The sequence below is a fragment of the Protopterus annectens genome, chromosome 2.part0, assembly GCF_019279795.1.
Source record: "Protopterus annectens isolate FY-2018-M chromosome 2.part0, PAN1.0, whole genome shotgun sequence".
Lineage (NCBI taxonomy): Eukaryota > Metazoa > Chordata > Ceratodontiformes > Protopteridae > Protopterus > Protopterus annectens.
Genome location: NC_056728.1, coordinates 412,768,631 through 412,796,130, shown reverse-complemented (window position 1 = coordinate 412,796,130; position 27,500 = coordinate 412,768,631). Strand labels below are relative to the sequence as shown.

General features: G+C 38.5%; 2 protein-coding genes across 3 annotated transcripts in view; one reads left to right on the top strand and one right to left on the bottom strand.

Annotated features, from left to right (window-relative positions):
- The window catches only part of NMRK1 (nicotinamide riboside kinase 1), a 785,964-nt gene extending 766,805 nt beyond the window's left edge, over positions 1–19,159 (bottom strand). Inside the window, exon 1 of one of the 2 annotated variants that reach the window (XM_044060845.1) lies at positions 19,070–19,159. The gene's annotated coding sequence lies outside the window, so the exon portion shown is untranslated. The other variant, XM_044060846.1, reaches the window with a different exon arrangement.
- A 69-nt stretch (positions 19,160–19,228) lies between these two features.
- Positions 19,229–27,500, top strand: part of OSTF1 (osteoclast stimulating factor 1) — a 625,847-nt gene continuing 617,575 nt past the window's right edge. Inside the window, exon 1 of the mRNA XM_044060847.1 lies at positions 19,229–19,432. Within this exon, the coding sequence (XP_043916782.1) occupies positions 19,399–19,432 (34 nt within the window). The 5' untranslated portion in view covers positions 19,229–19,398. The remainder of the gene's footprint in view (positions 19,433–27,500) is intronic.

The window sequence follows — 27,500 nt, the reverse complement described above, 5'->3', positions numbered from 1 at the left end:
TATGAACAGTTCCAAATACGTCACTTTTGGCCCAAAACCTTCAAGCATCTGCTAGAAAGCTGACGATAAAGAGGAATTTCTCATTTCAACACGACAATGACTCCAAGCATACACCCAAATCAACAAAAGAATGGCTTCACCAGAAGAAAAGTTTTGAAATGGCCCAGCCAGAGCCCAGACCTAAATCCAATAGAAAATCTGTGGGGTGACCTGAAGAGGGCTGTGCACAAGAGATGCCCTTGCAATCTGACAGATTTGGAGCGCTTTTGCAAGGAAGAGTGTGCAAATATTGCCAAGTCAAGATGTGTCATGCTGATAGACTTCCAAGAAGACTGAATGTTGTAATTAAATTAAAAGGTGCTTCAACAAAGTATTAGCTTAAGGGTGTGCACACTTATGCAACCAGCTTATTGTACTTTTGTTATAGGTCACATTAAAGGTGGGAAAAGTTTTGAAATGATTTGTTGTGGTCTCATTTTTTTAAATCACAAAACCTGGCATTTTAACAGGGGTGTGTACACTTTTTACATCCATTGCGTATATATATATATATATATATATATATATATAAACATTTATTCACTTATAGACATTTGATTATCAGGAAGGTCTGAATTGGTAGGAGCTCATTTTCAGCAAAGGCTCAGGGAGAAAAGCTCCAAAGTATTACAAAATATTTTAAAAACAATAATTGCACAGTCTTTAAAAATAAAACAAAAACAACTACAGTTTAAATAATTATACCAAAATAGACACAATATAAAAACATTGGTTAAGAATAGATACAAGTTATATGACAATGATTTAACAGTTAGAGAAAACTTAGCCAGTTTATAGAGAAATTAAAGGTGAGTTAGTAGAGTACAAACAGGAATTGCAATACAAAGTGAGAGAAAAGCAGGCTTATGGTATATTTTCAGAGAAAGCTAGGGGACAGAAATTCATTATTTATTTATTTATTTTACATTTGTTGACCGGGAGTAGTCTGTCTGAGCTACAAATAGTCCTTTTTCAGCAGAGGCCCAGGGAGGAAAGCTCCACATAAAGGTACAAACACAACAAAGGCAATTACAGAGACAATTACAATATTTGCTGGTATTAACAACATTGTGGAAGTTGCAAATATTTAAAGGTAAGCATTTCTAATGCAGGTAATGTAAGATATAATTATATTCTTATAATACATAGAGTGTTACTTCGGTATAAACTGTAGTTACTTACTAGAACTAGTTTAAGATCAGCAGATCCTGTTTGGGCGCCCAGCAGACTAATACAGCACCAGAAACGAGAGAGAGATTTTTTGTGCTAACTGCAAGTACTTTTTGCTGGATTTTCTAATTTTTGCTGATTTTGGTCGTTTTTATTACCTGCACTTCTCAGAAAGCTTAAAAAGTAGACTAGCTACTTATTTCACTGTATTTCTGCCTGTAAGTTGTTTTCCAGTTGTACACTTGCCTTGCTTTATTTAAAAAGTTAAAATTTTCAAATTTCTAATTTTGCAAAGTTTTAATTGAGTTTACTGTTCCGGATTATACACTTAAGTGCATTAGACTTTTTGTGCTTATTTACTGTAATGTAACTACATTGTTTGGCCTGATTTAACCAACAAAAAAAAAAATCTATCTTGTTTGCTAATTTCTCGCCTTTTCTAACTAGAATAGTCCAGTTTCCAGACTTTGCTGGTTTCAGGTCTTTAGTTTCAGTGTTCAAAGCTATCCAGACTTTGCTGTCATAGAGGGAGGTCCTACTGCTTACCAGTGAGAGTGGGGGGCATTGTACTGCCTATATAACACTAGAAGAGTGGTTTCCAGCTCTGGAATTGCCATTTTATTAGCCATTTTGGGCTGATTTCTATCCCTTTCAACTTTCTGGCATAAATGCGTGCATTTGCACATGTTTGAGTTTGTTTTACATCAGCAGACCCTGTTTGGGCACCCTGCAGGCTACTACAGCACCAGAAACAAGAAAGAGAGACTTTCTGTGCTAACTGCAAGTACTTTTTGCTGAATTTTCTAATTTTTGCTGATTTTGGTCATTTTTATTACCTGCACTTCTCAGAAAGCTTAAAAAGTAAACTAACTACTTATTTCACTGTATTTCTGCCTGTAAGTCATTTTCCAGTTGTGCACTTGCCTTGCTTTATTTAAAACATTTAAATTTTCATATTTCTAATTTTGCAAAGTTTTAATTGAGTTTACTGTTTTGGGCTATAAACTCAAGTGCATTAGCCTTTCTGTGCTTATTTACTGTATACCTGTATTGTTTAGCCTGATTTAACCAAAAAAAAAATTCTATCTTGTTTGCTAATTTCCCACCTATTCTAACTAGGATAGTCCAGTTTCCAGACTTTGCTGGTTTCAGGACTTTAGTTTCAGTGTTCAGAGCTATCAAGATTTTGCTGTGGTAGAGGGAGATCCTACTGCTTACCAGTGAGAGTGGGAGCACTGTGCTGCCTATCTAACACCAGAGGACTGTGGTTTCCAGCTCTGAAAGTGCAATTTTATTGGCCATTTTGGGCTGATTTCTATCCCTTTCAACTTTCGCATTTGAGCACCACGCAGCACTGCAGGGCTAAGGTTGAAGTATTCCCGGTGCCAGAAAGTCTGCTATTGGAATTTTCCCTTCGAACTAGTTAGTTTATCAGCAGTAGCACTAAAATCTGTATACATGTGAATAGCACTTCCTCTAAAACTTGCAAAAATCACTAGGAAGCCTTAATTTGTTACAAGCACTCACCTCTGTTTGGTAATAAGGAGAAAATAGTCATAGGCACTAGACAGCCTACAACTGCAAGTACCTTGCCAAAAAGTAAGGGAAAATAACTCTTGTACTACTCAAACAAAGCACCTAACCAGGCATGTCCAAGGGTCAACTTCTGGTGATTTCTCCTGTCCACCTGATGAATCTGGGCATACTGGGGCAATGTATCAATTGCCTCATGTACACAGACAACCCTCTCCTCCTATCACCAAATACTACAACCTGCAAGAGATGCACTTACATAGCCAAACTGGAAGCATAGGTCTCTCTAGCCAATATTGTGCTAGACAGTCAAGAGGAGAAGGTCAACACCCATATAACACTTCAAACAACATAGTCCTTCAAAACCCACACATAGTAACACACAATTCACATATGCAAAGGCTCTTAACATTAACCTGCCCAAGCAATAAGGACCTCCAAAGCTGAAACGCAAACAACCACCACCCCCAAACACAACCAAAGCACCACATAGCTCACGACACCAGTGTGCCACCCAACAGCAGCCCCTAAGGCAAGACAATGTACTCAACACTTTAGTCAGGCACACTGATGTCCTACTCACCAGGCTGAACAAGGAGAAAATTACAGTTAGTTGCCTGTCGGGTGCCAGGATCCACCACATAACACATGCCCTCAAGTCACTCCACAACAGGTAGAAATATGATTCTGTCATTGTCCATGTTGGAGTGAATGATTTCAGACGTACCTCCCTGGACTACATGAAAAGAGGCATGGAAGAGCTCTCGGATCATGTAGCCCAGGCAGGTATGACCCTAGGCCTAAGTAGCATCCTGCCATCGCCCAGAATGATACCACAGTATAAGGACAAAATGATTGACTTCAATAATTGGTTAAGCTTCTGGTGTCATTCAAAGGGGATCCAATATCTGTCTTCCTGGTATGGCATGATCGACAAACCATGATGCTTTGCAAGAGATGGATTGCACCTGTCGCCCCCCTGGGATTCAGGTTACTGGCTAAGGCTTTTGCCACCCCTATATTGCCTTTTTTAGGCAAGGTTCAAAGGACAAAACTACCACTGTAACGGGTACAAGCAAGCAAAATCTGAAGATAATGCTACTCAATGCTAGAAGTCTAAACCTCAAAATGCACTCTCTCGAGGCTCTCCTAAAAATGGAGAACTTCGACTTCTGTGCAGTAACTGAGACCTGGTTCAAAGCTCAAGAGAGCACCCCTGCAATACCAGGCTACAACTCATACCACACTTTTCGGCCACCAAACCAGGACCTAAACACTAAAGGTGGAGGAGTGTCCATATTCACACCTCCAGGCCCAACACAATGCAGCTGAAATTCTCCAGGTGCAATTAACACTAGGTAAGACTGCAATGCAAGTTGTAGCTTGCTACAGATCCCCCGCCATGCCCCAAGATTCTCACTACACCTTTCTAAACATACTGGAAAATATTATGATCCAAGCAAACACTCTAATACTGGGTGATTTCAACTACCCTACTATTAACTGGGAAAACTACTTGTGTACCAAAACCTTTGCTCAACGGTTCTTGGAATTCATAAATTCCAACGCCCTAGAGCAACTAATTCATCGTCCCACCAGGTGTACCAATATTCTAGACCTGGTCATTACCAACATGGGAGATCAATGCTCCACACCAGTGGTCACCCCCTTGTTGGTCAGATCAGATCATAAGCTAATCACCCTTGACATCCACATCCCACCTCCACACCCCTTTAAGGAAACCTCCGTAAAAAACTTCTCAAAAGCCAACTTCATGCTTCTCAAGTCAGAAGTAAACTTCATGACACCCATGCAGATGGGAACTGGAAGTTCAACTGCTGATTCCTACACTAAGGTGCTGTACGAGCACACTCACTCGTGCATGGACCAAGACATCCCAAATAGAACCAAGATGCTGTCCTCTAAAAAAGGAAGCCAATCTGGTGGTCCCCTGCCATAAACAAGCTGTACAACAGAAGGAAGAAACTGTTGCAGAAAAGAGGAAGAACCCAGGATTCAAAAAAACTCCCTCACCAGCCTCAGTAGAAAGCTGAGATCCCTCATAAAATCTTCCAAGATTAGTTACAAAAACAAAATTGCCAAAGATTCCAAAGACAGCCACAAAGCATTCTATAGTTATGTCAAGAATCTAAATGGCAATACTCAGATCTGCTCTGAGCTACAGCAGAATGGCACCAGATATACTGATCCCAAGGATATTGCCAATATCCTAGCAGATAGATTCAGTGCCAACTTCATCCCCCTCTTACCCCCTTAAGGGCTCATCTCAATACCGAAAGAATGCCAAAACCTGGTAATCATGGCCACTCAGGTAAAAACCACACTCTCCAAAGCCAAGAATACAGCATCTATGGGATTAGATGACATCCCGGGTTGTGTACTGCATGAACTACAAAATGAACTGGCACCTCACCTATGTGTCATGTTTAATCGTAGCCTCACCTCAGGCTTCGTGCCAACAGAGTGGTGCACAGCTACAGTCATACCACTCCACAACGGGGGATCCATTTTGGATCCCGGGAACTACTGTCCCATCAGTCTGATGAGCCTGATCTACAAGGCCATGGAACGTATTATCATGGAACTTATAAAGAAAGACATTGGCAACCTTCAAACCTGGACCCCACCCAGTTTGGGTTCATGAAGGGCTGATCTTGCCTCCTGAACCTGATCGACTTCTTCGAATTAGTCTCCAGAGCCGTGGACGAGGGTAAGGTGGTTCACACAGCCTACTTGGACCTCACCAAGGCTTTCGACACTATCCCCCACTCTGGAATCATAGACAAACTTACTAAGCTAGGCATTAATCCCTACATCACTCGATGGGTTGCAAACTGGATTACTGACAGAACAGGCACTGTAAAAGCAGCAGACTCCAAATCCAGCTCTAAACAAGTGACAAGTGGTGTACTGCAGGGTTCTGTCCTGGGACCAATCTTGTTTGGCATCTACTTCTCTGAAGTACAGGCCAACACTAAGGGACTCTGGCTTACAAAGTTCGCAGATGACTGCAAGCTGGGAGCCATTACTGAATCCCCAAATGATGTGGATATACTACAAAAGGGCCTTACCGAAACAGATGCCTGGTGCCAGAGCCATGGGCTCAAGCTAAATGTCAAAAAATGTATAGTTGTCCCCTCTCGGAAAAACCACGTACCTGTGAACTACCACATAGGTGGCAGCACACTAAACACCGAAAGGGTGATAAGAGCCCTAGGGACACAGGTGGACAGTGGTCTAACCTTTGATACGCACATAGCCATAACAGATGGCACACCTCATCACTAAGGGCTTTTCATCCAGAAAAAAGGAGGTCATTGTCCCTCTGTACTCATCCCTCATTAGACCCATTATAGAATACAATGCCCCATTTGGTATGTACCTCACAAGACATCAGGAACAACTAGAAAGACAGCAGAAATACCTCACAAAAAGAATCACAGGCCTAAAGCAGATGCCTTATGCTGACCGTCTAAAGAAACTCCAGCTATACTCTGTTGCATATCGCCTACTCAGAGGTGATCTCTGCCTAACATACAAAGCCATGTCAAACCCAGAGTTGTTGGACATGCCACACTTAAAGAAATCTCATTCCCTCAGAGCCAAACGCTCCAGGGATCTTAACCTTGTCATCAGATGAACAGAACATGCTGGAGGGATAGGTTCCTGATCCAGAGACTCCCCATACTCTGGAATAAGCTGCCCATACATGTCAGGCAGAGAGCCTCAATGGACCTCTTCAACAGGAACCTTGACAATTGGATGGGAGATAGGAAATTCACCCCAGGGATCACATTAATAGCTCTGCTAGACAGGGGTCCAGGAAAGTAAATATTTGTGGGAAGCAATAGTCAGGGAATCATTATGGCTAGGCTTGTATAGGCCCTAGGGCCAATAGCCTAGTACCTACCTATGAAATGATTGAGGGGAGGTTAGTAGGGGTTAAGCTAAAGGACAGAAAAAGCTGGGCAGAGTGAAAGCCAAAGTAAGGGATAGTGGTCAACTAAAGGGCAGTTTATATGGGAAAGGACAGTTTATGGTGGGTGTGTGCAGTGACAGGACCAGAGCATTTTTAAGTATTCCTTTGTAGATAATTTGAATTTTTTGGGTTATGTTATTTGTCTGATTTGGAATGGAAGCTCATTCCAGGCAATGGTAGAATGATAGCTATAAAGGTTACTACCCATTTTGTCCAATGTGTGTGGGTAAATAGTAAGTCTTGGTTACAGCTGCAAAGTGATTGAGTGGGGGACTAGTAGGATATACAGGAGGATAGGCTAGGGCAGTAGAAAGGTTGATATAATATAGAATGAATAATCTGGAACTGAAAGAGGAGAAGCACATTGGGTATTTCCAGCCAGTTTAAGTGAGACACAGTGGTGTTTGATAAGTATCTTGGGCAGAGAATCTAGCTATCTTGTTATAAGTTGAGTTAAGCTTTGCTAGAAGTATGGTGTTGAGGTTTATAAGTATTTGAGAGTCATAGAGAAGACTGGGTAAAAGGTAGGTATGAGATAGGGTTACTTTAGATTTGTTGGTGAGAAACTTTCTATTTCTATAACGAAGGCCTACGTTTTGATGAGTCTTCCTCATGCAGTTATTGATGTGCAAATCAAATTTCAATTGGTCATCTATAGTGACATCTAAGAGTTTGGTACTGGCTTCAGCTGCTATTGGAGTTTTGTTGAGAAACATTATAATAAATGTAGATTTGAGATGAATAAGAGTTTTGGGGAGAAAGAGAAGGATTTTTTTTTTAGGGTATAAGACAGGTTGGTTGGTAGTAAGCCAAGATTCTACTGATGTGAAAGCAGTTTGAGTCTAAGACAGGAGATCAGAAGGGGAGTCAGAGATAGTAATTACTGTGGAGTCACCTGCATATTGTACAAGAGATGACTGAGGACAAGAAGTATAGAGTAGATTTGTAAAAATATTAAATAGCAGTGGACCACGGATGCAGCCTTGGGGTACACCCATTGTTATAGGGAGAGAAGGGGACAGTTCAGAGAGCCACTTCACTGATTGTGATTGGTCAATGAGGTAGTGGAAAACCAGGTGATAGTATCAGAGGAGAAATTAAGATTAGCTAGTTTGGTCAGAAGTAGAGTGTGAAACAGCTTCAAAGGCTTTAGAAATGTCTAACAATAGGCAGGAGACAAGTTTGTTGCTATCACGAGTAAGGGATACAGTGCTAGTAAAGGAGATCAGTGCAGTGGTTGTACTGTGTTTTGGGCGTAATCCATGCTGGGTAGGAGTCAGTAGATTTTCTTGTAGTAAATATTGAAGTGTCTGCTTGTGTATGCATTTTTCAAGTATTTTTGAGAGGGACGAGAGGATGGCTATAGGTCTAAAATTAGAGATTTCATGTGAGTTACCTCTTTTGTGGATAAGCAATGAATAGAATTCTTTCCAGATAGATGGAACTTTAGATTCAGTAAGAGAGTGGTTAATGAGAATAGAAACAGGGAGGGCAAGTGTATTAGCGGCAAGCGGGAAAAAGAAGGAAGGAGTATTATCGGCTGAAGTGGAGTGCAGTTTTAATTTGGAGAGTAAGGATTTAATATAAGTAGTAGATACAGGTTGGAAAGAAAAGGGGTTAGAGAGGTTGGGACTTGAGTGTAGGATGGAGTGACTGGTGTCATTTGCTAAGAGAGGATCTGTTTTGACCATCTTAGTAACAGTTTCTATAAAGAAGGTATTAAAGACAGTGGTAGTGTCTTCAGGTGTGTTGTTTGGGTAGGGACAGGGGAGGAAGGGTTTCCAGGGTGCAATATTTGGTTGACTGAATTCCAATTTTTTTGGGATTAGATCTTAGGGCTGTAGGAGTGTTGAAATAAAATTCCTTTTTGACAGAAAATGACAGAAGTAAGCGAAGAAGGGAGAATAAGGTATTTGTTCACATTTAAAGATATAGTTCATCCTGGTGTTGCTCAAGAACAGAGCCAGCTTTTGGGTAGAAGCCTTTCAGAATGGTTTTGTAGGATGGGAGGGAAGGCATGCTCTGATAAATACAGATAATGAGTTCCAAGCCTTAGCAACATGCTACAAGTACAGAAAATGCCTAGTACATTTGCTAGGTTTGTGAACAGACAGGAGTTTTTGGTCACTGGAACTTAATGACTGAATGGGAACATAGCTATGCAGAATGTTATTTAGTGCTGAATAGGCCGATAGACTCTGGATAATTTTGTAAGAGGCAATAAGCTGTGTATACATTAGGTTAGGCTTTTTAACGCTATACAGTGGTGGGTTCTGAAAGAGGTATTTGCTGCAAATTTAGCAACTTTGTTATAGCACTGTTCACATTTTGATTTTGTGATGCTTGAAGGTTAGTTAAGATGAACGCACTATAAAGAAGTGTGGAGAGGAGATAAACAGTGGCAACTGTAGCATTAGTTGTGATGGGGAGAACGTTTTTGACTCTGTAAAGCATCCTTAGTTGTTGATGAGTTTTTTTATGCAATTTTGTATATGCAGGTCGAATTTAAGATTATCATTCACTATCATCCCTAATAATTTGCTATGAGAAGTGACTTCAATGGTTGTACTATCAAGAAAAAGGACTTTAGTTTTTTTTGGATTGAGCATGAGCTGTGAGTTATAAATCCATGTTGCAGTTGCTATTAAAGGTTGCTGATTAATTTTTGGAGGTGTGCCATGTTGTCAGATGTGCAAATGAGTGTGGAGTTATCTGCATACTGTCTTAGGGAGACCTGTTGTGTGGATGTGTGGAGGAAGTTGGTGAGAATGTTAAAGAGGAAGTAACCAAGGATAGAGTCTACTGGTACACCAGTGGTGACTGGGAGGTACAGAGAGAGGGTGTAGTGTCATTTTACTGACTCATATCTACTGGATAGGTAGCTTTTGAACTACAGAAGGGTGGACTGAAAGAGACTAAATGAGGACATTGTAATAGAAGTTTGCTGTGACAAACTGTATTGAAGGTTTTAAGCAAGTCTAGAAATAAGGAAGAGACTAGTTTGCTGTTTTCCATATTGCATGAGAGATAGGAGTTCTTCCTGCAGGAGATAGTTTAGCAATAGCTACTGAATACATTTTTCAATTATTTTGGAGAGAGAGGATAAGATTGCTATAGGTCCAAAGTTAGTAATGTATGTTAATATACATATGCCTATAAACATACATATGTGTGTGAGTATATAAAATATATGTGTGTAAGCAATCAGTTGCAGATCATGTAACAGCATGTTCGGAACAATGAATTCTGGTTTGGCTGGCTTAAAAGGCTGAAGCCTCTTAGTATTGTTGGCATCTGCGTGTACAAGGTTGCGGCAGAATGGGGAGAGGGAATTTGCCTTTCCTCACTGTTCTGTGATCTTGGATTTGATATATATATATATATATATATATATATATATATAAGTATATGGGTCCCTATCAGTTGATCGAGTTTTCAGAAACTTGAAATTCATATGGCCGAGTTTTGAAAACTCAAAGCTTTGAATGGAGATCACGGTACAGTCAGGATTGGGAAATTTACACTTTTCCTCACTGTAGTGCGATCTCGGAGTTGGCACATTTGATTTGCAGGGGGTGTGGGAAGCATAGGGGGGCCTGCCCCTGTGCAAAAATGTAAAAAAGGTAGATTTTTGTGTTTTTTTTGTTTTTTTTTAAATGTTCGAGTTTTCGGAAACTCGATCATATGGTCTCGACCGTATCAATTTTGAGTTTCTGAAAACTCGATCATCTGACATAGACCCAAACATATATGTACGTACATACACACACACACACTTACACACAAAAGCTGCAGGACTGTGGGGAGAGCTGGGGGGAGCATAAAATAGTTTCTAAAGTTTTCTTCGTTTGTGTTTCATTCTGTGGTTCGAGTTCTGGACAGCAATTTTTCTTTCAACACACATACACACAAGTATATACATAAGTCTACTGAAAAAGATCGAAAATCCACTTGTTCAAAAACGAACAGTGGATTCTTGGTTACGCGAAAATGTACTTACGTGAAATTGCACTTCCGCAAAGAACGGTTCAACGAGCTGTTAAGGAACACAGGTGCTGAAGCACACTACAGTGGGGAAAGGGAATTTACATGTTTTCCCACTGTAGTGCGATCTTGGAGTTGGTATATTTAAGTAGGGGGTGTGTGGGGGGAGCAAAAACAATGTTAGTCTGTTCTTTATCGGTTCGTTGAACCAATGTTCGCAGAAGTGCACTTTCGTTTAAGTGCACTTTCGCGTAAGCGAGGGTCTACTGTTTATATTCCAAGAAGTGAGTTTTCGAATATATACAGTAGACCTATATATATATATATATATATATATATATATATATATATATATATATCACACACACACACACGCTCATGCATGCACACGCGCACACACATACAAATACATATACATCCATTTTAATGACATATACAAATATAAAATTATAAGAAATCCATATATTGTGTTTCAGGGTATACAGTATTATTTCCTATCATTACAGCACATAAATGGGTGTGACATGGTTCAATGTGTAGATAAATTTTATTTTGATCTTTCAGTATGATCAAATGTGTATTAATCATACATGGTACATTATCATGAGTTTGCCTTCACCCCTGATGTGTTACAACTTGTACTACAAATTCTTACAACCTACCATACTTATGAAACTCACACACTGCACATGCAAAACACAGACACTTTCATAACCAAAGTATCCAAATCAGCCTTGCTAAAACAGAAAGAAGCTTCACACACTGTATACACTAAATGCAAACATACATATACCCAGCACACACCAGCCAATCTAAAACAAGCTACAACTCTCTATTCAGAAAAACGGAAAGAAATAAAACAAAATATCATATCTCACATTTACTGCATACACAAAAATATAAACAACCCCCAATCAATACTGAATGTCTTAAACAAAACCACAGACACACATAATAAACATTAAAAATATAAAGTCAAATTAAAATGAAATATAACACTGGCTGCAAACAGCCAATCAAAAACTGGCATTATCAGCAAACTGGACTAGACTGTAACAATCTAAACATTGATTAAGCTGCCTGAAAACATAACTAAACAATAAAACTCTCACTGCATGATTAAAATACCTAAAAACTGACAAAAAAGGTTTAAACTGACAGCTAAATGGCACAGAAAGAGAAAGGCATAATAAACTATCTAGCCAATCCATTTCTGAACAGCAGTCTTGAGTGCCGAGGAACCCTGATGATCACATCAGTCAGCAGACAATGCTGGCTTGTCCATCTTGGGTGAAGGGGGACATCCCTGTCCTTTGCACTGCCATAATAACAGTAAATGCATAACAGGCAGAACTATGGACCTGGTTGTGTATGTGCTGGGCCTTGTCATGTTACTCACAGCAGCCTTTAATATGCAAATATATAGGAGTGAGCATGCATAAGGAGAAAGACAAGATATGCCTTCATGGTAACCTAAGTGTACACACCGGGCAGTAATGATGAATGTCAGGCTATAAACGAATACCCCACTAGTATGCACCACAGATGATGCTGGTTAAGTGGATCAGACTGCCATCCAGTTTGCCAGCCTGGGTATAGCGTCCATCCGTACATATAGATGGTACTGAGTTGGGGGGATGAAAGCAAACCCTCAGTCTCTGGGAGAAAAATGGGCATTGCTCCTGGAGCAAGAAAATGGAAAAGAGTGTGGTGTTTGGCACAAAACACATTCATGCCTGCCATGATGGGGCTGACAGCAGACAGGGAGGTTATTTCAGAACTACTGCAGAAACCACCCATACAATATTTTACTCATTAAAAATAAAAATAAAAATAATGACTTAAAGACCTGCACAATACGCAATAATCCTAGTTGTTACAGCCCATAAAAATCAATAAAAGAACATTAAATTCAGACCCAAAAAGAGAAAAACACAGATAAATGAAAATGTGGGTAACTAATATGTGTAATGCATGACACAGGAATGCAGCAAGTAGCATTTCCACCTCACAGCAAGAGGTTCTCCACTTTGATTCTTGTCTGGAGTGCCTCCTGTGTAGAGTTTGCATGTCCACACTGTGTTTGTGTGGGTATCCTCAGGGTAATCCAGTTTCCTGCCACACCCTAAAGACATGTTGCACATGAACTGGTGACTCTAAATTATGTGTACATGTGTGTCTATATGATAAGGAAGAAAGGCCTGGCAATCTATTTCCATTATTTACTTGCCTAGAAGACTCTGTGGATAGATCATAGGTTGTTACTAGGCTAACAACACTAGGGCCCTTATACACCTTGCTGCATACCCCCAAAACCATTTGGGCCAGAAGTATCATATGGGGGTGGGGGGGCACATTACTATGCAGGTAGCTAAGGATTTGTAGGGGAGTATTAGTTAGGATAATACTTTATTTTATTGACAACCTTTGTCCATAAGGGACACTGGGGCCAGACCGGGGATAAATGTATGACTTTTAACATAAAAATGCCAGCACATGAAGCATCCATACAATTATAAAAATGTAATAAGGCATATACCGGTTTTGGCCTGAGCCTTCTTCACATAACTCTCAACCTCTTACTGCAAGAAATCTGGACAAAACCTGACAAAATGGGGGGATAAACGTCCAAACAATAGGGACAGATTTTAAATATTGTTCTTATACACGTAAAAGAGTTGCTAGAGTAACAGGGTTTGTGTTAATATACATTTTCTGAAAGATGTCAAGTCAAAAACTCAAATATATGTCATTATTTGGTGACTTCAATCCTCAGATCATCCCAGTGATTTGCCACAAAACCACAAATTTTATGAGGAACAGACAGAAAATATGAGACAAAAGTCTGGAAATTCTGTGAAAATCTGGACAGTTCAGGGGTATGCTTTTTTATTTTAGAAATTTGCGTTTTGCTTCAGGCCATGCACAAGTTGGTGGTGCACTCAATGTATGATTTCCTATCCAATTGTCAAGGTTTTGTTTGAACAGGCTCAGGAATAAACTCTGTTTTACATGGATGGGAAGCATATTCCATAGTGTAGGGACCATTTGAGATACATATCTGTCTTTCCAGCACGTTTTATGTCATAAATTAAGTTCATATCCCTAGATCTAGTGTTTCTGGCACCATTTGTTTTGCACATGTGCAACAACTCCATCAGGGCAGGGTCTGAAGAAGCTCTGTAAGCCAGGCAAACATCCCCTCTCATTAGCCTATAGGAGACTGAACAGAGAGACAGAGCCTTTAGGTGATCATTGTTGGACAGGATATTCATGCCCTGCATTCTCCTGGAGAGGAAACCTTCATGGACATTTCAACTGTTGCAAGTGTCTGGTTAGATGCAGAGCAAAAGGGGCACTGTATTTAATGTTAAGTCTTGACAGAGGCCGAGGAAAGTGGTACTATAACTTCATTGGACCTGGATGTCTTACCCTTACCTATAAGTTGTGGGACATTAATTGATTTTTTTTATTATTTTAGCTACATGTTGGTCAAGGGCCAAATTGCTGTCTACATATGGTCCCAGATTCCTTACAACTGGGTTGACTTTTATGATGACAGCAGCTGTTTGCTGGATCAGTAGAGGTGTCAGATTTAGCAACAGGACTGGATGGAATTTAGGTATGTGTAATAAATTAACAAAAAGAAATGCAATACAGGATTTAAAAAAACTGTGATAATGAATTCTGATTACTTGCTCAATTCCAAAGCAGTGTCAGGGAGAGCAGAAGCTTGTCCTGGAATTAAATAAGAGTAAGTCCTAGAAAACTTGCCCTGAACTGGCAGTCAACCCACTGCAAAATCCAAAATCTCTTTAAAACTTATAGCACCTTTTTTGTACGCTTCCAGTTCACACCCATAGCTCCTAATGGTGTCCAGACCTGTTTTGGGTCTGCCTTCTTTAACAACATGACTAAACAAATAATAGGCACTACTAGAAAGTGCAAGGAGCTATTAAGAAAATGACACCAAGAGTGTTATTCAAGGTTACACTGTAGTAGAGAAATGAATCATATTTTTGTACTTATGTTCATGTTTTCATAACTAACAGCCCTAAATAACTGAGGGGTATGGTATGATGCGTCATGGTGGGATACAAGAACATTCATTGAAGATGCCCATTTGTATCTCACTATACCTGAACTATTGCTAGCTGTCTGTCAGTAGTTATGAAAATAAACAGCACTTCCATATGTACGTCATACTTCAAAAACCAAGTGACTTACAAACTGTTGCATGACATCAAGTGAAATCATAAATTTTGTTGAAGAAAACTTTTATTTGATATTTGCGCTGCACATTGCCCATCTTGAGAGATATTCAGTATTATTTATATTCCTACTTAAACAATTAAGCATATATTTTCATATTTATGTCCATATTCTCAATAAGCAACATTTATTCATAGAAAAATGTCTTGTTGTTATGTGGAAGCTTACATCTGGTAAACAGAAATGTTCTAACAATACATTTCCAGTTTTTACAGATTCCAGAGTATGACTGTTTGGGAAAGTAAAACAAAAAAAAAACATAAATTTGAGTTTGTGCACATTTTAAGATATTGTAGCATTTGGGTTTGTGTGCATTTTAAGATACTGTAGCATTTATAGAAAGATTCTGAATGCACTGAATATGATCACTGTAAAAATATGACTGATAACATTGCTATTTGTACAGTTTTATTAGCTTTAATAGTTCACAAAATATTTACATTTGTTATCTTATGGTTTTTAAGTTTATTTTTCAGAAAATGCTCTGGAGTACAAGATGTGTATAGGCTGCTACAGGTGCGACATTCCATACCACAACATTTTTAATGATTTTATATATAGATATAGATACACACACACACACACACATACATATATATATATATATATATATATACACAAACATACATATATGTGTATGTGTATGTGTACATGCATGTGTGCACACACAGGGAATCTCACACCACATGCACACCCTTGCGCAATTCCAAAGAACACCACTGCCCGTATGGCACATCTTTGGGATATGGAAAGAAACTGCAAAACATGGAGAAAAAACATGTGGACATGTGGTGAATATGCAGAATCCACACAGAAGGTACCGCAGCAGTGAACCAAAATCAAGAAACAAGAGCTGTGAGGTAGCAATGCTAAATGCATGTGTACGCATTGTGCAGTTACTTGTCACACTTAATTGTACCATGTCACTCTCAGTCTAGGGCAGTACAAAATATTTATTACAAACCAACTCCAGCCTATTCCATATTTATCCTAAAGGTAGTCCTAATATAGGGGAATATTAAAAATATGATCTTCAAAGACTCTGTTGACTTTTTTTTTTATCTACACACCTGGCAAGTCACCAAAAATTTACCTAGATACTTGGCACATCACCAACAGCTTATCTAAATCCCTGGCACTCAATTAAAGTTATTTAAACTCCCCTAATTAACCATATTTTAGCTACTCATTCGAAAAGTTCACCACTTTCCACACAAAACACAGACAAATAAGAATGTTGTGTTCCAATTAAAGCAACCCCCCCAAAAAAATCCAAACCAACACGTATTTAAAATTATGTAAAATAAAAAGGATTAAAAAAAGTGAACTGAATTTACAATTCATTTTAAAGTAAATAAAAAAGTAACTTCATACACAATGTACACAAAATATACATACAAAGCCTTGTTAAAACAACATTGTTCACTAAATCAGCACCTGCAAATGCAAAACATTCATAAAAGAATGAGAAGGAATTAAAATAAAAAAATAAAAGGTAAAATAGCACCAGCCATTTGTGAAACAGCATTACAGACAAAATAGACACAATTCTGTCTAAACAAATTAAAAAGCTAACGCATCCTAACCTAACCCTCACTGCCCTACTAAAATACATTAAAAAGTGAACTGCCCTCACAAAAAAGTAGATCAAATTACTGCAGAGCTAGTTACCCACAAAACACCATTCACAAAAACCTGCATGAACTTCATAAAGGCCTATTCAGCACCAGCTCCAGTACTAAATGTAGTTATAATGACGTAAACATGAAACACTATTCTATCCTAAAAAAAAAAAAAACAGAAAATATGGATAAGTGGGATAAGTGATACTACTGTTTGTGGAATAAAAAAATATCTTGTACTGAGTTCAGAGAAGGATTTCTTGAAGAATCTCATTCCTTAAACCTACAATTCAAAATATTTAATCTATAACATTCCAAATTCCCAATGTATTTCACATTTATGTACAGACTATGCATACCATACACTCTTCACTCAATTAATTATATGTAATCTAAACCCCTCACACGGTTAAGCTAACATAAGCGCCTCCCCCCCAAACAATGACCTATTTAAATTGACCCCCAAACCTCTAGATAAAAAGTCTGGAATTATGCTTCCACTAACTATAATAAGAAAAAAACTTCATCTGCAGCCTATGCATGCCATATCAGAATCCCTAATCTAAAGTCCTCTCAACAGTTAAGCTTAACAAAAATATACACGTCACACGCTCTAAACAGAAGCACTAACCACCCCAAATAACTACCTATTCTCTATGGCATAGCACCCTAGATAACAAATCTGGCATTTTTTTATTTATCTACCAATAACAACAAATAAAAGGTGCCATGTGGAAAATGGCATTGGTGGTAATGTGACACTGATCAACCTAACTGAATCAACATAGTTAAACTACAAAACTAACACATCTTAACATACTCCTCACTACATTTATAAAAAAATCCAAATTCCTATAAAAAGGCAGAAATCACCCACAATATACCTTATGCACACACACACACACACACACTCAAAAAGAACACAATGCTTTCTATTCGAGACAGTTTATGCAAAGAATGACAATTACTATATCCTATAGAGAGGAATGGGGAACACCTAAGATACAACACTCACCAAAAAACGTGTTCCCTAATGTTATCACACAAGGTATACCATATATCACATTCAATGTAGACATGCTCAGATGTGCCTACACATCCTTATTGTCACTGTACCTCAATGTTGCATAATGAGTATGCACTGTTATGGAATTTTGTCACACTAACAATTTTATGCAGAAGTAAAGGTCAACAAAAATGAATCCTTGTTGCTATTAACAAAATATTCCGTTACATGTAAATAAGCTTATTTTATTCATGCTGTCAACATATTATTTAAAGCTGTCCCCAGCTGTTTCGCATCCACAGTTTGAAATATACTGTCCTCCACAGTTTTTTTATTTTGGGGGGGGGCACACATATACGTTTGTTCTGATAATGGTTTTACCTCTGTGTATAAATACCAGTGAGCACTGACACACCCATTTTTCCGGGTTAAGGAATATCGATGGTGATTATGTATTTTTGCACATTTATTCAGCGTCAGTTTCATTCTAATTCTGTCGTTTTCAACTTCAAGTGATGCAGTGTTCGTTTTGCCCATTAATTGATTTTAAGTAGCTCACGTGCACTACTGCACTGCACAAGTGTCACTTAGTTCAAAAATTTAAACACAATGAACTTTGTAGCACGTGCGGTGAACAAAACCACATTTACAAAGTTGCACAGTTCTGTATATCTACATTAATTTCCCTGAGTTTAAAAAAACTGCGTTTAAGATAAAGAACCTTACTGTAACAGTGGGCCTCCCCCAAATATTAAATTATGAAACGTTTTGGGAACAGTTGATCATACGAAGGACAATTCAAACGCTCTGATAATACATTCCACTTAGTTCTTTGCGTGATCGAACCCCTTAACAAACGTAAAATAAACCCCATAATGCAGACCAGCAAAAAAGAATTGCAGATATTAAGAACTATGTTGGACTACATACAGTGCATGTGACAAGGGAACAAAATGATTGACGTGTCAGTATTGAGAACAAAAATGTAAACCACGAAATTAGGTGTACTAATTAAAATGCTATGCTAAGTCTGTCGACTATATAAAACAATCGTTTAAAGTCCAAAGTAGCGACGTACCTCATACATGACACCGGTAAACTATGAAAAATGTTGCCGAAATGGAATCATAAAACAGCGATCGTGCCAAAATTGACGCAGCATAAACCCAGTCTACAATTTCAACACCACCATCAAACTGGACTGTAAGACTGCACTATATTTAAACAAATGCTATATTGTTCACCACACCACTGCTTTTCTTTTTACGTTCACCTTTGTTTTACTAACCCTATGTTTCCAAATCTACACAATTTGCAAACAGTGTGAAACAAAACCTATTTTCACTCCCTGCACTTTCAATAAAATTAGCCTTAGCAGAAGTTAAACTTTACTATCCATAAGTCTGCAAGAAACTTGTACTTTGTACTAAATGCACCATCTACCTTCTGAAGTTAAACATTGCTCCTCCCCTAAATGTCTACAAGCCTTCGCCTTAATGCCGGGAGGAAGGTAACCCAGAATGCAACGCAAAACTGACAGTGGAGCTGTTTCCTAGTACAAACAGCTGATCGCTTCCGTATCAGAAAGCAGCTAATAGTAGACGAAGAAAGTTATAGAGAAGGACTAGGAGTGGTTGTAGAACTTCCTTACTGTTAGGCACAGTCGTGGTATTCTGAACAGCGACATCGATATTTAGCTGTTTGGAGACACCTGGTCTGTATCTTGTGGGTTGTATTTTTTGCTGGATTGAGGTACCCACAGAACTTTGAAAATGGCTAAACCTCCACCCAAACCAGCAAAACCAGGTAAGGAATGAGCATTATCATCAAGTTGTAAATCAGAAAACACGCTGTTTTGCCGAATCCGTACTGCAAAAGCTACTACACCCACTTCCCCTTTTTTTTCTGTTTGGTGGTAGTGGTGAAACTTTGGATATGTTAACAACCGTTCTAATAAACATTGCAGGCACTTGATGTTTAAATTTGAATGTGTGTAGTTGAAATGCCAAGTGGTAGAGTATCCAGAGTTAGAACCGAGGTGCACATATTTTCTCGCTTGGATGTGCAGTTAAAGGGCTGGTTTGGTATAAGAGGTGATGAGTTATTTTGACTCATTGATTGCTGCCCAGCCTTTCCATCCCCATAGATTATTTCTGTGTGGTCGGTTGCTCTCTCTAGCTTTAGACTGTAATTGAAATAAATCGAGGTGGGATGGATGATGTAATTTAACAGCCGCTTAGATCTGTCAAAATGTATCCAAGATTCTGTGTGTGTTTAGGGGTTGTCACTTCTTCTTGGTTTAATTTATTTTTACTTGTGATCTGTTTTTGCGGGCGCGTCGGGTTGGGGACGTTATATTATTCAAATTTAGCAGAAGAAAATGTATCTTTCACCACTGCTGAAAGTGGTAGCCATGAAGTAGAGTAATTTTGTATTGAAAAGAAAGACATGAGAAAACTTCTCTGTTTAGAAGATCTAAGATTCTCTAGAGTGCAGGCACCTAATAAAAAACATACCGTGAAGTATAACTTGTAGGGAAAACACACACACACATACGTGTGTGTATATGTGAACATGTCCAATGGTCTGAAGAATTGAATCTGGACGATGCTGTATACATTATGTATACAAAATTGAATAAAATGTTATTAAAAAGTATGCTTGCACACAATGCATTTTTATGCAAGGATTCATTTTAAAGCTATAGCTTCAGAATTGTTTTTGTCAAACAGCATGACTCAAGTATTGGAGTTCCTTCTGCTGTGAAAGGAATACAAACACCTTTTTTTGTTCAGGTTTATCATTTCCCATAATGATTTAAATGCAAAAGGAAAGATGATTTAACAGAAACAAGTTTTTAAATACTGACACTTCATTTTAATAGTACAATGAAAGCAAGCCCAATACACCAATTGAGTAAGTGGACTACCTTGCACGTTTATAAGCTTAGCCAAGCATGTGAGTTGTATCCTGAAGGTTTATGTGCCTTAGATTATTTAAAGGGGTATATGTAAGTGAAGGCAAGATTTACAGGCTGCCTCTCTTCATTAGAAACCCAAGGGTGTATTTCAGTTTCCCAGCCACTGCTCCAGGTTCCTTTTGAATAGGGTAAAGTAAGAGTTTTGCTTCGCATTGATAAGAAGCCTGTTCCAGAGAAGGGGAATTTGCTGAGACACATACCTTTCCCTCCAGTGTGTCCTATTTATGTTGCAAATAAAGTTTAAATCTCTAGATTAAATAATTCTGGTGCTGTTCATTTTATAGATGTACAAAAGATTCATTGGCGTGGGATCCAAGGGTGCCTTGTATACCATGCATAGATTTCCTCTCAACAGTCTGTTGGAAACTGCATAGAGACAGGGCCTTGAGATGATCTGCATAGGGCATGCTGTTTATGTTGTGTATTCTTTTTGAGAGGAATGTCTGTGATCATTCTAGTTGTTGCATGTACCTGGTCAGGTGCATAGAGAAGGGGATGTTGTACTCGATAATGGGTCTGATGAGGGCTGAATATAGTGGAATGATTACTTCCCTGGACCAAGATTCTTGGGTATACACTAGGGTAACTACTACCAGAGCCTTTATAAGCCTAGCTATGCAAGCCAACCCAACTGCATTCCCTTGTAACATGTGTGTCTTAATTGGGGGGGAGGTATGTTTGTTAGGGAATGTTTACTGTTGGTCTCTGTCTATAAGAGACATGGTGGCCAGCCTGGGGTGAATTAATGATTTTTCATCCAGTTGTCAAGGTTACATTTGAATAGGGTTAGGGATAGACTCTGCTTCACACGGATGAGCATGAGGATCCTTTGAGTCATATTTATTTATTTTATTTTACATTTGTTGACTGGGATAGTCCGACTGGATACATGTCCATTTTCAGCGGGGGGCTGGGGAGAAAAGCTCCAAGGTAGTCAGAGTCAAAAATATAACAATGTAGACATATAATTAAAGGTAAGTTATTTACAGAGGATACATGAAAAAACATGAGAGAGGCAAGTTCACAGGTATAGTTATCCCTGGTTTAAGTCAGGGGAATACATTGACATTAGGCAGAAAATAATATATTATATACATTTATGAGGAGGGTTAACCAGTAGGGTTGCCACCTTCCTTCACGGCTAAAACCGGAGCAAAGCCACGCCCCTCGTGTCACCAGTAACCCCGCCCACCCCGACCCCCTCTCCCGCCAACATACTGCCTATTTTGTGACGTCACGACAACATCACTCAACGGGAATGCCCTCTTTTTTTTTGTTCCCACCACCTGCTTTTGGCTGATTTACTATGCTTTTCTGTAAAAAAAAAAAAAAAAAGCATAGTAAATCAGCCGATTTACAAACTCCGATAGTCTGCTTCCTTTTTGAAACAGAATACCGGAGTTTGTACAGTGTTTTCCGGACTACCGGAGAATCAGTTTGATTTCCTGATAGTCTGGAAAAAAAACGGAGGGGTGGCAAGCCTATTAACCAGGCTTGTTACAGTGGCAAAGCCAGTTTAATGCCAGATGTTGTCTGAGTTTGGCTTTAAATTGGTAAAGGGAGGAGAGCGAAGTAATGTCGGCTGGAAGGAGATTCCAAACTCTGTCTGCAGAGTTTGCAAATAGGGCATCCCCAGCTGTATTGTTAATTTTGATTGATTGAATTAGTAATTTGTTTGAGGATCTAAGCAGTCTCTGATTGTTATGAGGGGTTATAATATTCCTTAGGAATGGTGTATTATCTGGATTATAGAGAATTTTTTAGCTATAGACAGAAGGTTGTATTGGATTAGACTGGGAAGTTCTAGCCACCCAAGCTGTTTGAGGTTAATGCAGTGATGTGTCCTAAATGGCAGGCCAGTGGCACACCTGGCAATGTGATTGTAACAGGATGACAATCTATTTAGGACTGACTTGTTTAGATTAGAGAAAAGGGGGGAGGCATATAGAAGTGTTGAGATTAGGTAGGTGTGGGCTATGGCAATCCTGGCTGGAGGGGTTAGGAAGGCTTTTATTCTGTACAGTGATCCTAGATTTTTATTGATGATCTTGATTAATTCATTGACATGCAAGTCAAATTTTAGGTGGTTATCAATAATGACTCCTAGTAATTTTGTAGAGGGGTCGGGGGAGATAACAGTGCCAGCCTTCGCATTAATGTTGAAGGTAAAAGCAGCAGACCTTTGTGTAGGTGAGAAAAACAGCATTTTGTTTTTTTTTTTTTTTTTTAGGATTTAATAACAGGTGACGTTCAGAGAGCCAGTTTTATATGGTATTAAAGGTGGACTGGGTAGCAGACCTCTGTTCCGAAGGAGATGTAGCAGAGCAAATCAGGGTGGAGTCATCAGCATATTGGATACAGCTGACGTTTGGGATGACAGTGTATAATTAATAAAGGTGGAAAACAGTAGAGATCCTAATATTGAGTCTTGAGGCACTCCAAGGGTGTTTGGTAGAAGGTTAGAGAGCTTATCTTTCCAGCGAACAGCATGCTGCCTCCCATTGAGGTAGGATTTAAACCACAGCAGGGCTTTGGAATCTAGATAGAAAGTTTTCAGGGTGTGTAACAAAAGTTGGTGATCAACCATATCGAATGCCTTGGAGAGATCCAAGAAGAGGGTAGAAGAGATATAGTTGTTGTTAAGATTGTTGTTTATGGTATTGGTGAAAGCCAGGAGGGCTGAGGTTGTGCTGTGGTGTGGTTGGAATCCATGTTCTGTATCGGCCATAAGGTGATTTTGGATTAGGTGGTGCATGAGTGGTTTGTGTACACATTTTTTCCATTATTTTTGCCAGTGGGGAAAGTATAGCAATTGGTCTATAGTTGGAGAAATCCGTGGAGGATCCTTCTTTATGTAATGGGATTGCATAGGCTGTTTTCCATAAGGTGGGAATTTTTGCCTCTGTTATGGTCTGATTAATTAGAATTGATAAAGGATAGGCAGTGGCATCAGCTGATTTTTTTTGTAGGTATTCGGCGGGGAGTTGTAAAGCGGTGAGTGTGGTGGGTTTTAATTTTTTGAGGCGAGAGAGAATGAGTGATGTGGGCATTGGTTGGAGGCTAAATGAGGGTTGGCTTAGAGGGGCAGTTTTATCAGGACCGGGGGAGCTAGGAGGTAGTTGGCTAGCTAGGGTTTGTATTGTTTCAGTAAAGAAATGGTTAAAGCAGTCTGAGACATCCCGAAGAGATTCATCAGTGGTAGCAGCTTGGATGGGGTGGATGTTTTTCCAGGGTGAAGTAGATTGTTCAGACCTGCTCAGAACTTCTGAGGACTGTTCCAGTTAACTGTCTGTAAATTATGATAGTATTGTTTTTTGTCTGTTAGAATGGATTTTTTAGTTTCATTCTCAGCTTGTCTGTATTTAACATGATCATGGGGGGTCTTTAGTGGAGCGCCGTAAGGCCCATAATTTGTTTCTGCTATTTATTTTTTGTCTTTTGTTCTATTTATAGTCCATATCCTTGGATCTAGTATTTCTGGTGCTGCTTATTTTAAAGATGTACAAAAGCTCTGTCAGGGCTGGATCTAAGGATTCTTTATATGCTAAGCACAGATCGCCTATCAACAATCTGTAGGAGACTTGAGTATAGAAACAGGACACTAAGGTAATATGTATAGGACAGTGTGTTAATACCCTAGATCCTCTTGGTGAGGAATGTCTGTGGGAATTCCAGCTCTTGTATATGCCTAGTCAGGTACATGCAGAAGGGCACGTTTTACTCAATGATAGGTCTGATAAGGGACAAGTAGAGTCGTACTGTAACTTCCTTGGACCTGGATGCCATACCCATACTTATAGGTTGGGGAACATAGAATGATTTTCTCATTATCTTGGCTATACAACTACTGTTTCTATGTATGTGCTTATGTATGGATCCCTATCAGATGACAGAGTTGTCAGAAATTTGAAATTCATATTGTTGAGACCATATGATCGAGTTATTGAAAACTCAAAGCTTTTGAATGGAGATCGTAGTACAGTGAGGATTGTGAAATTGAGCCTTTTCTTCACTGTAGTGTGCTCTTGTAGTTGGTATATGTAATTTGCAGAAGGTGAGGAGGCAAATGGGCCTGTCCCCTGCATAAACATGTAAAAAACAAAAAGGAGAAACAGTCCACAACTATGTAAAATACAGAACAATTGCTGTTTCTCTGTAGGTGGATTCAAGATTCAAAACGCTGAAGTTGGATACAAATAAATGCTTCGTCTTTATTAGATTTTGTTGAGCGCTTTCATCTAAACATACATAGATTTCATCAGAACAAGGAACTGCCCTTTGGCCAACCCTTATATAAGAGTCATATTGAATTAATTAGTTAATTAACTAAGTGCATACCTTATATTTAAAGTGCTAGTGCTACATTCCCATACAATGCTTAGTACATATATTAATACATATTTTAAAAAACATTTCTTTTACAACTACATTAAATGCAAACCATATAAAACATTAAAAACATTAAAAACATTTACTAATATTAACTTTATATTGTGTTGTTTGGCTCAGGAATGCAAAAGTATCCCTCAATATGCATACCAGACAGTAAATAAAATATAGGTTTTATTATATTGTGGTAATGATAAATGCTGATATTTATTTACCCCTCAGTTCTGAATGGTAATTTTTGTAAATAAGTTCTTAGACCAAGGATAATAATATTAATAAAATTAATAATATTAATAAAAATGGAGATAGCGTCCCTAACCCAATCTTTCAAAACAAAAGCCTTCCAAGTCCAAAGCATTAGTGAAGCCATTCACCATTTTACATATTATTGGCTAAAATCGGCTTCACAGAAATATGGTCATTAAGTCCTGGTGGAGTAGAAGCATTCAGTTTTAATAGCCATCTAGTCTCCAACTCGAAATGCGACAGGTAGGAAGGGAAGTACATATACACACTATGACTACCAACAAAGGGACAATAAGTACATAGGGAGATCAAACACCAATTTTGAAAATAATGTTGACAATTTATTTGATGTTAATGATTTTTTAGAAGAAAAGAAAGGGATGAACAGGGGATACAGAGGAACAAATCAAGTAAGAAGAAAGGAATTCCATCACCCACCTTCCAGGAGGGTAATGGGGGAGGGCCACACCAGGTAGGACCTGACTATATCAAAGGGAAGATTGTAAAAATTAATGACATAATTAGTGTATATGACCAATTTTATATATACAACTTCACAGGAATGGAAGTAAAAAAAGAACATTTCACTTTGTTTTGTAAAGGAATGAAGTATGTGCCTGTCAAAAAATTCAAGGTAGAGGATTGTATTATAGATGTCAAAAAGTACTTGAGGAAATTAAACTTAGCGGTACTATTTGATAAGGAGAAAAATAAGATATCAAGTAACCCAGTATTCAAAAAGAAGAGCACATATACCCCACCACTCAACAGTGCACCGGGGTTATATGAAAAAATGGTAATTGATGACATATACAAATATAGTAATAAAATTAACAATACTAAAATTAGATATAATCTGACCATCCCCGAGGTCAAAGCCCTAAAGGAGTTACAGGAGAACAAAATGGTAAGGGTAATGAAACCAGACAAAGGGGGAGGAATTGTATTATATGGTCAGGAAGAATATAAGAACAAAATTAATGAAATTTTATTGAAGTCTGGAAATTACGAAACATCATCAAAAAATGAAGTGAATATAGGGTATAACAAAATTAATCTATATCTAGAAGATCTTTTAATAGACGAAAGAATTAGCGGTGAGTTATATGAATTCTTAAAAGTGGATTCTCCCATTATCAGTACCATGGTGGGCATTCCCAAAATCCACAAAAATGTAACAGACCCCCCTTTTAGACCGATCATCTCAGGGAACAAAGCCAAAACTTATAATTTAGGCAAGGTATTGGACGGGTGGCTCAAACCTTTATACAGGTCTTACAAACATGTCATTCAAGACTCATGGGATTTTTTAGGGAGACTAAAACAAGATATGTTAACACCTGACGCTCTTTTAGTGACCATTGACGTGGTTGACCTATTTTCAAGCATTCCGCAAGTGGATGGACTGCTTAGGTTGGAAAGGTCAATGGAAAAATCTGGGATTTTCTCAAGGGATAAAATCCAGCTCACAGTAGAATTTATGGAACTTGTACTGAGACACAACTATATAATGTTTGAAGGTGAATACTACGTACAAGTCAAAGGAGTAGCAATGGGGGCTGCCTGTGCCCCCATTTTTTCCAACATTTATTTGAGCGACTGGGAAGAAGAGCACATTTTTGGCAATAATAAATATCAGGCAGTCTCATGTTATTATAGGTTTTTGGATGACATTTTTTTGATTTGGAAGGGGAATAGAAATGAATTAGAAACTTTTATGATGGATCTAAATTCTAGGAGTATTTATTTAAAATTTACTTATACAGTGGAATCTTATCAGATAGCCTATTTAGATACTCTCATTGCAATAGATGAAGGAAAGATGAAAAGTAGAATATATAGGAAAGATACATTTAGCAACAGCTACTTAGAATATAGTAGTTCTCATCCCACTGATCAGAAAAGAAGTATAATTTAGGGACAATGTATAAGGGCAGCAAGGATGACATCCGACTATGAGGACCTTGTCAGTGAACTAAGGATTATAGGTGATATGTTCATTCAGAGAGGTTATCCTAAGGAGTTAGTGAAGGATGTGACTAGTTATGTACTAAAAGAATGGGGTAAAAAGTACACACCCCTGTTAGGAAAAGGACCCTTATTACACACACACAGTGCGGAAGCTGACAACAGGGGGATGGATGTCAGTTATGTATTTTGCAACATACCCCTTGGACTGCAAACATCAAAAGAATTATGAAGGAGAATTGGAATATATTAGACAGATATGAAAATAATAGAAATAGTGGGAGATACCCC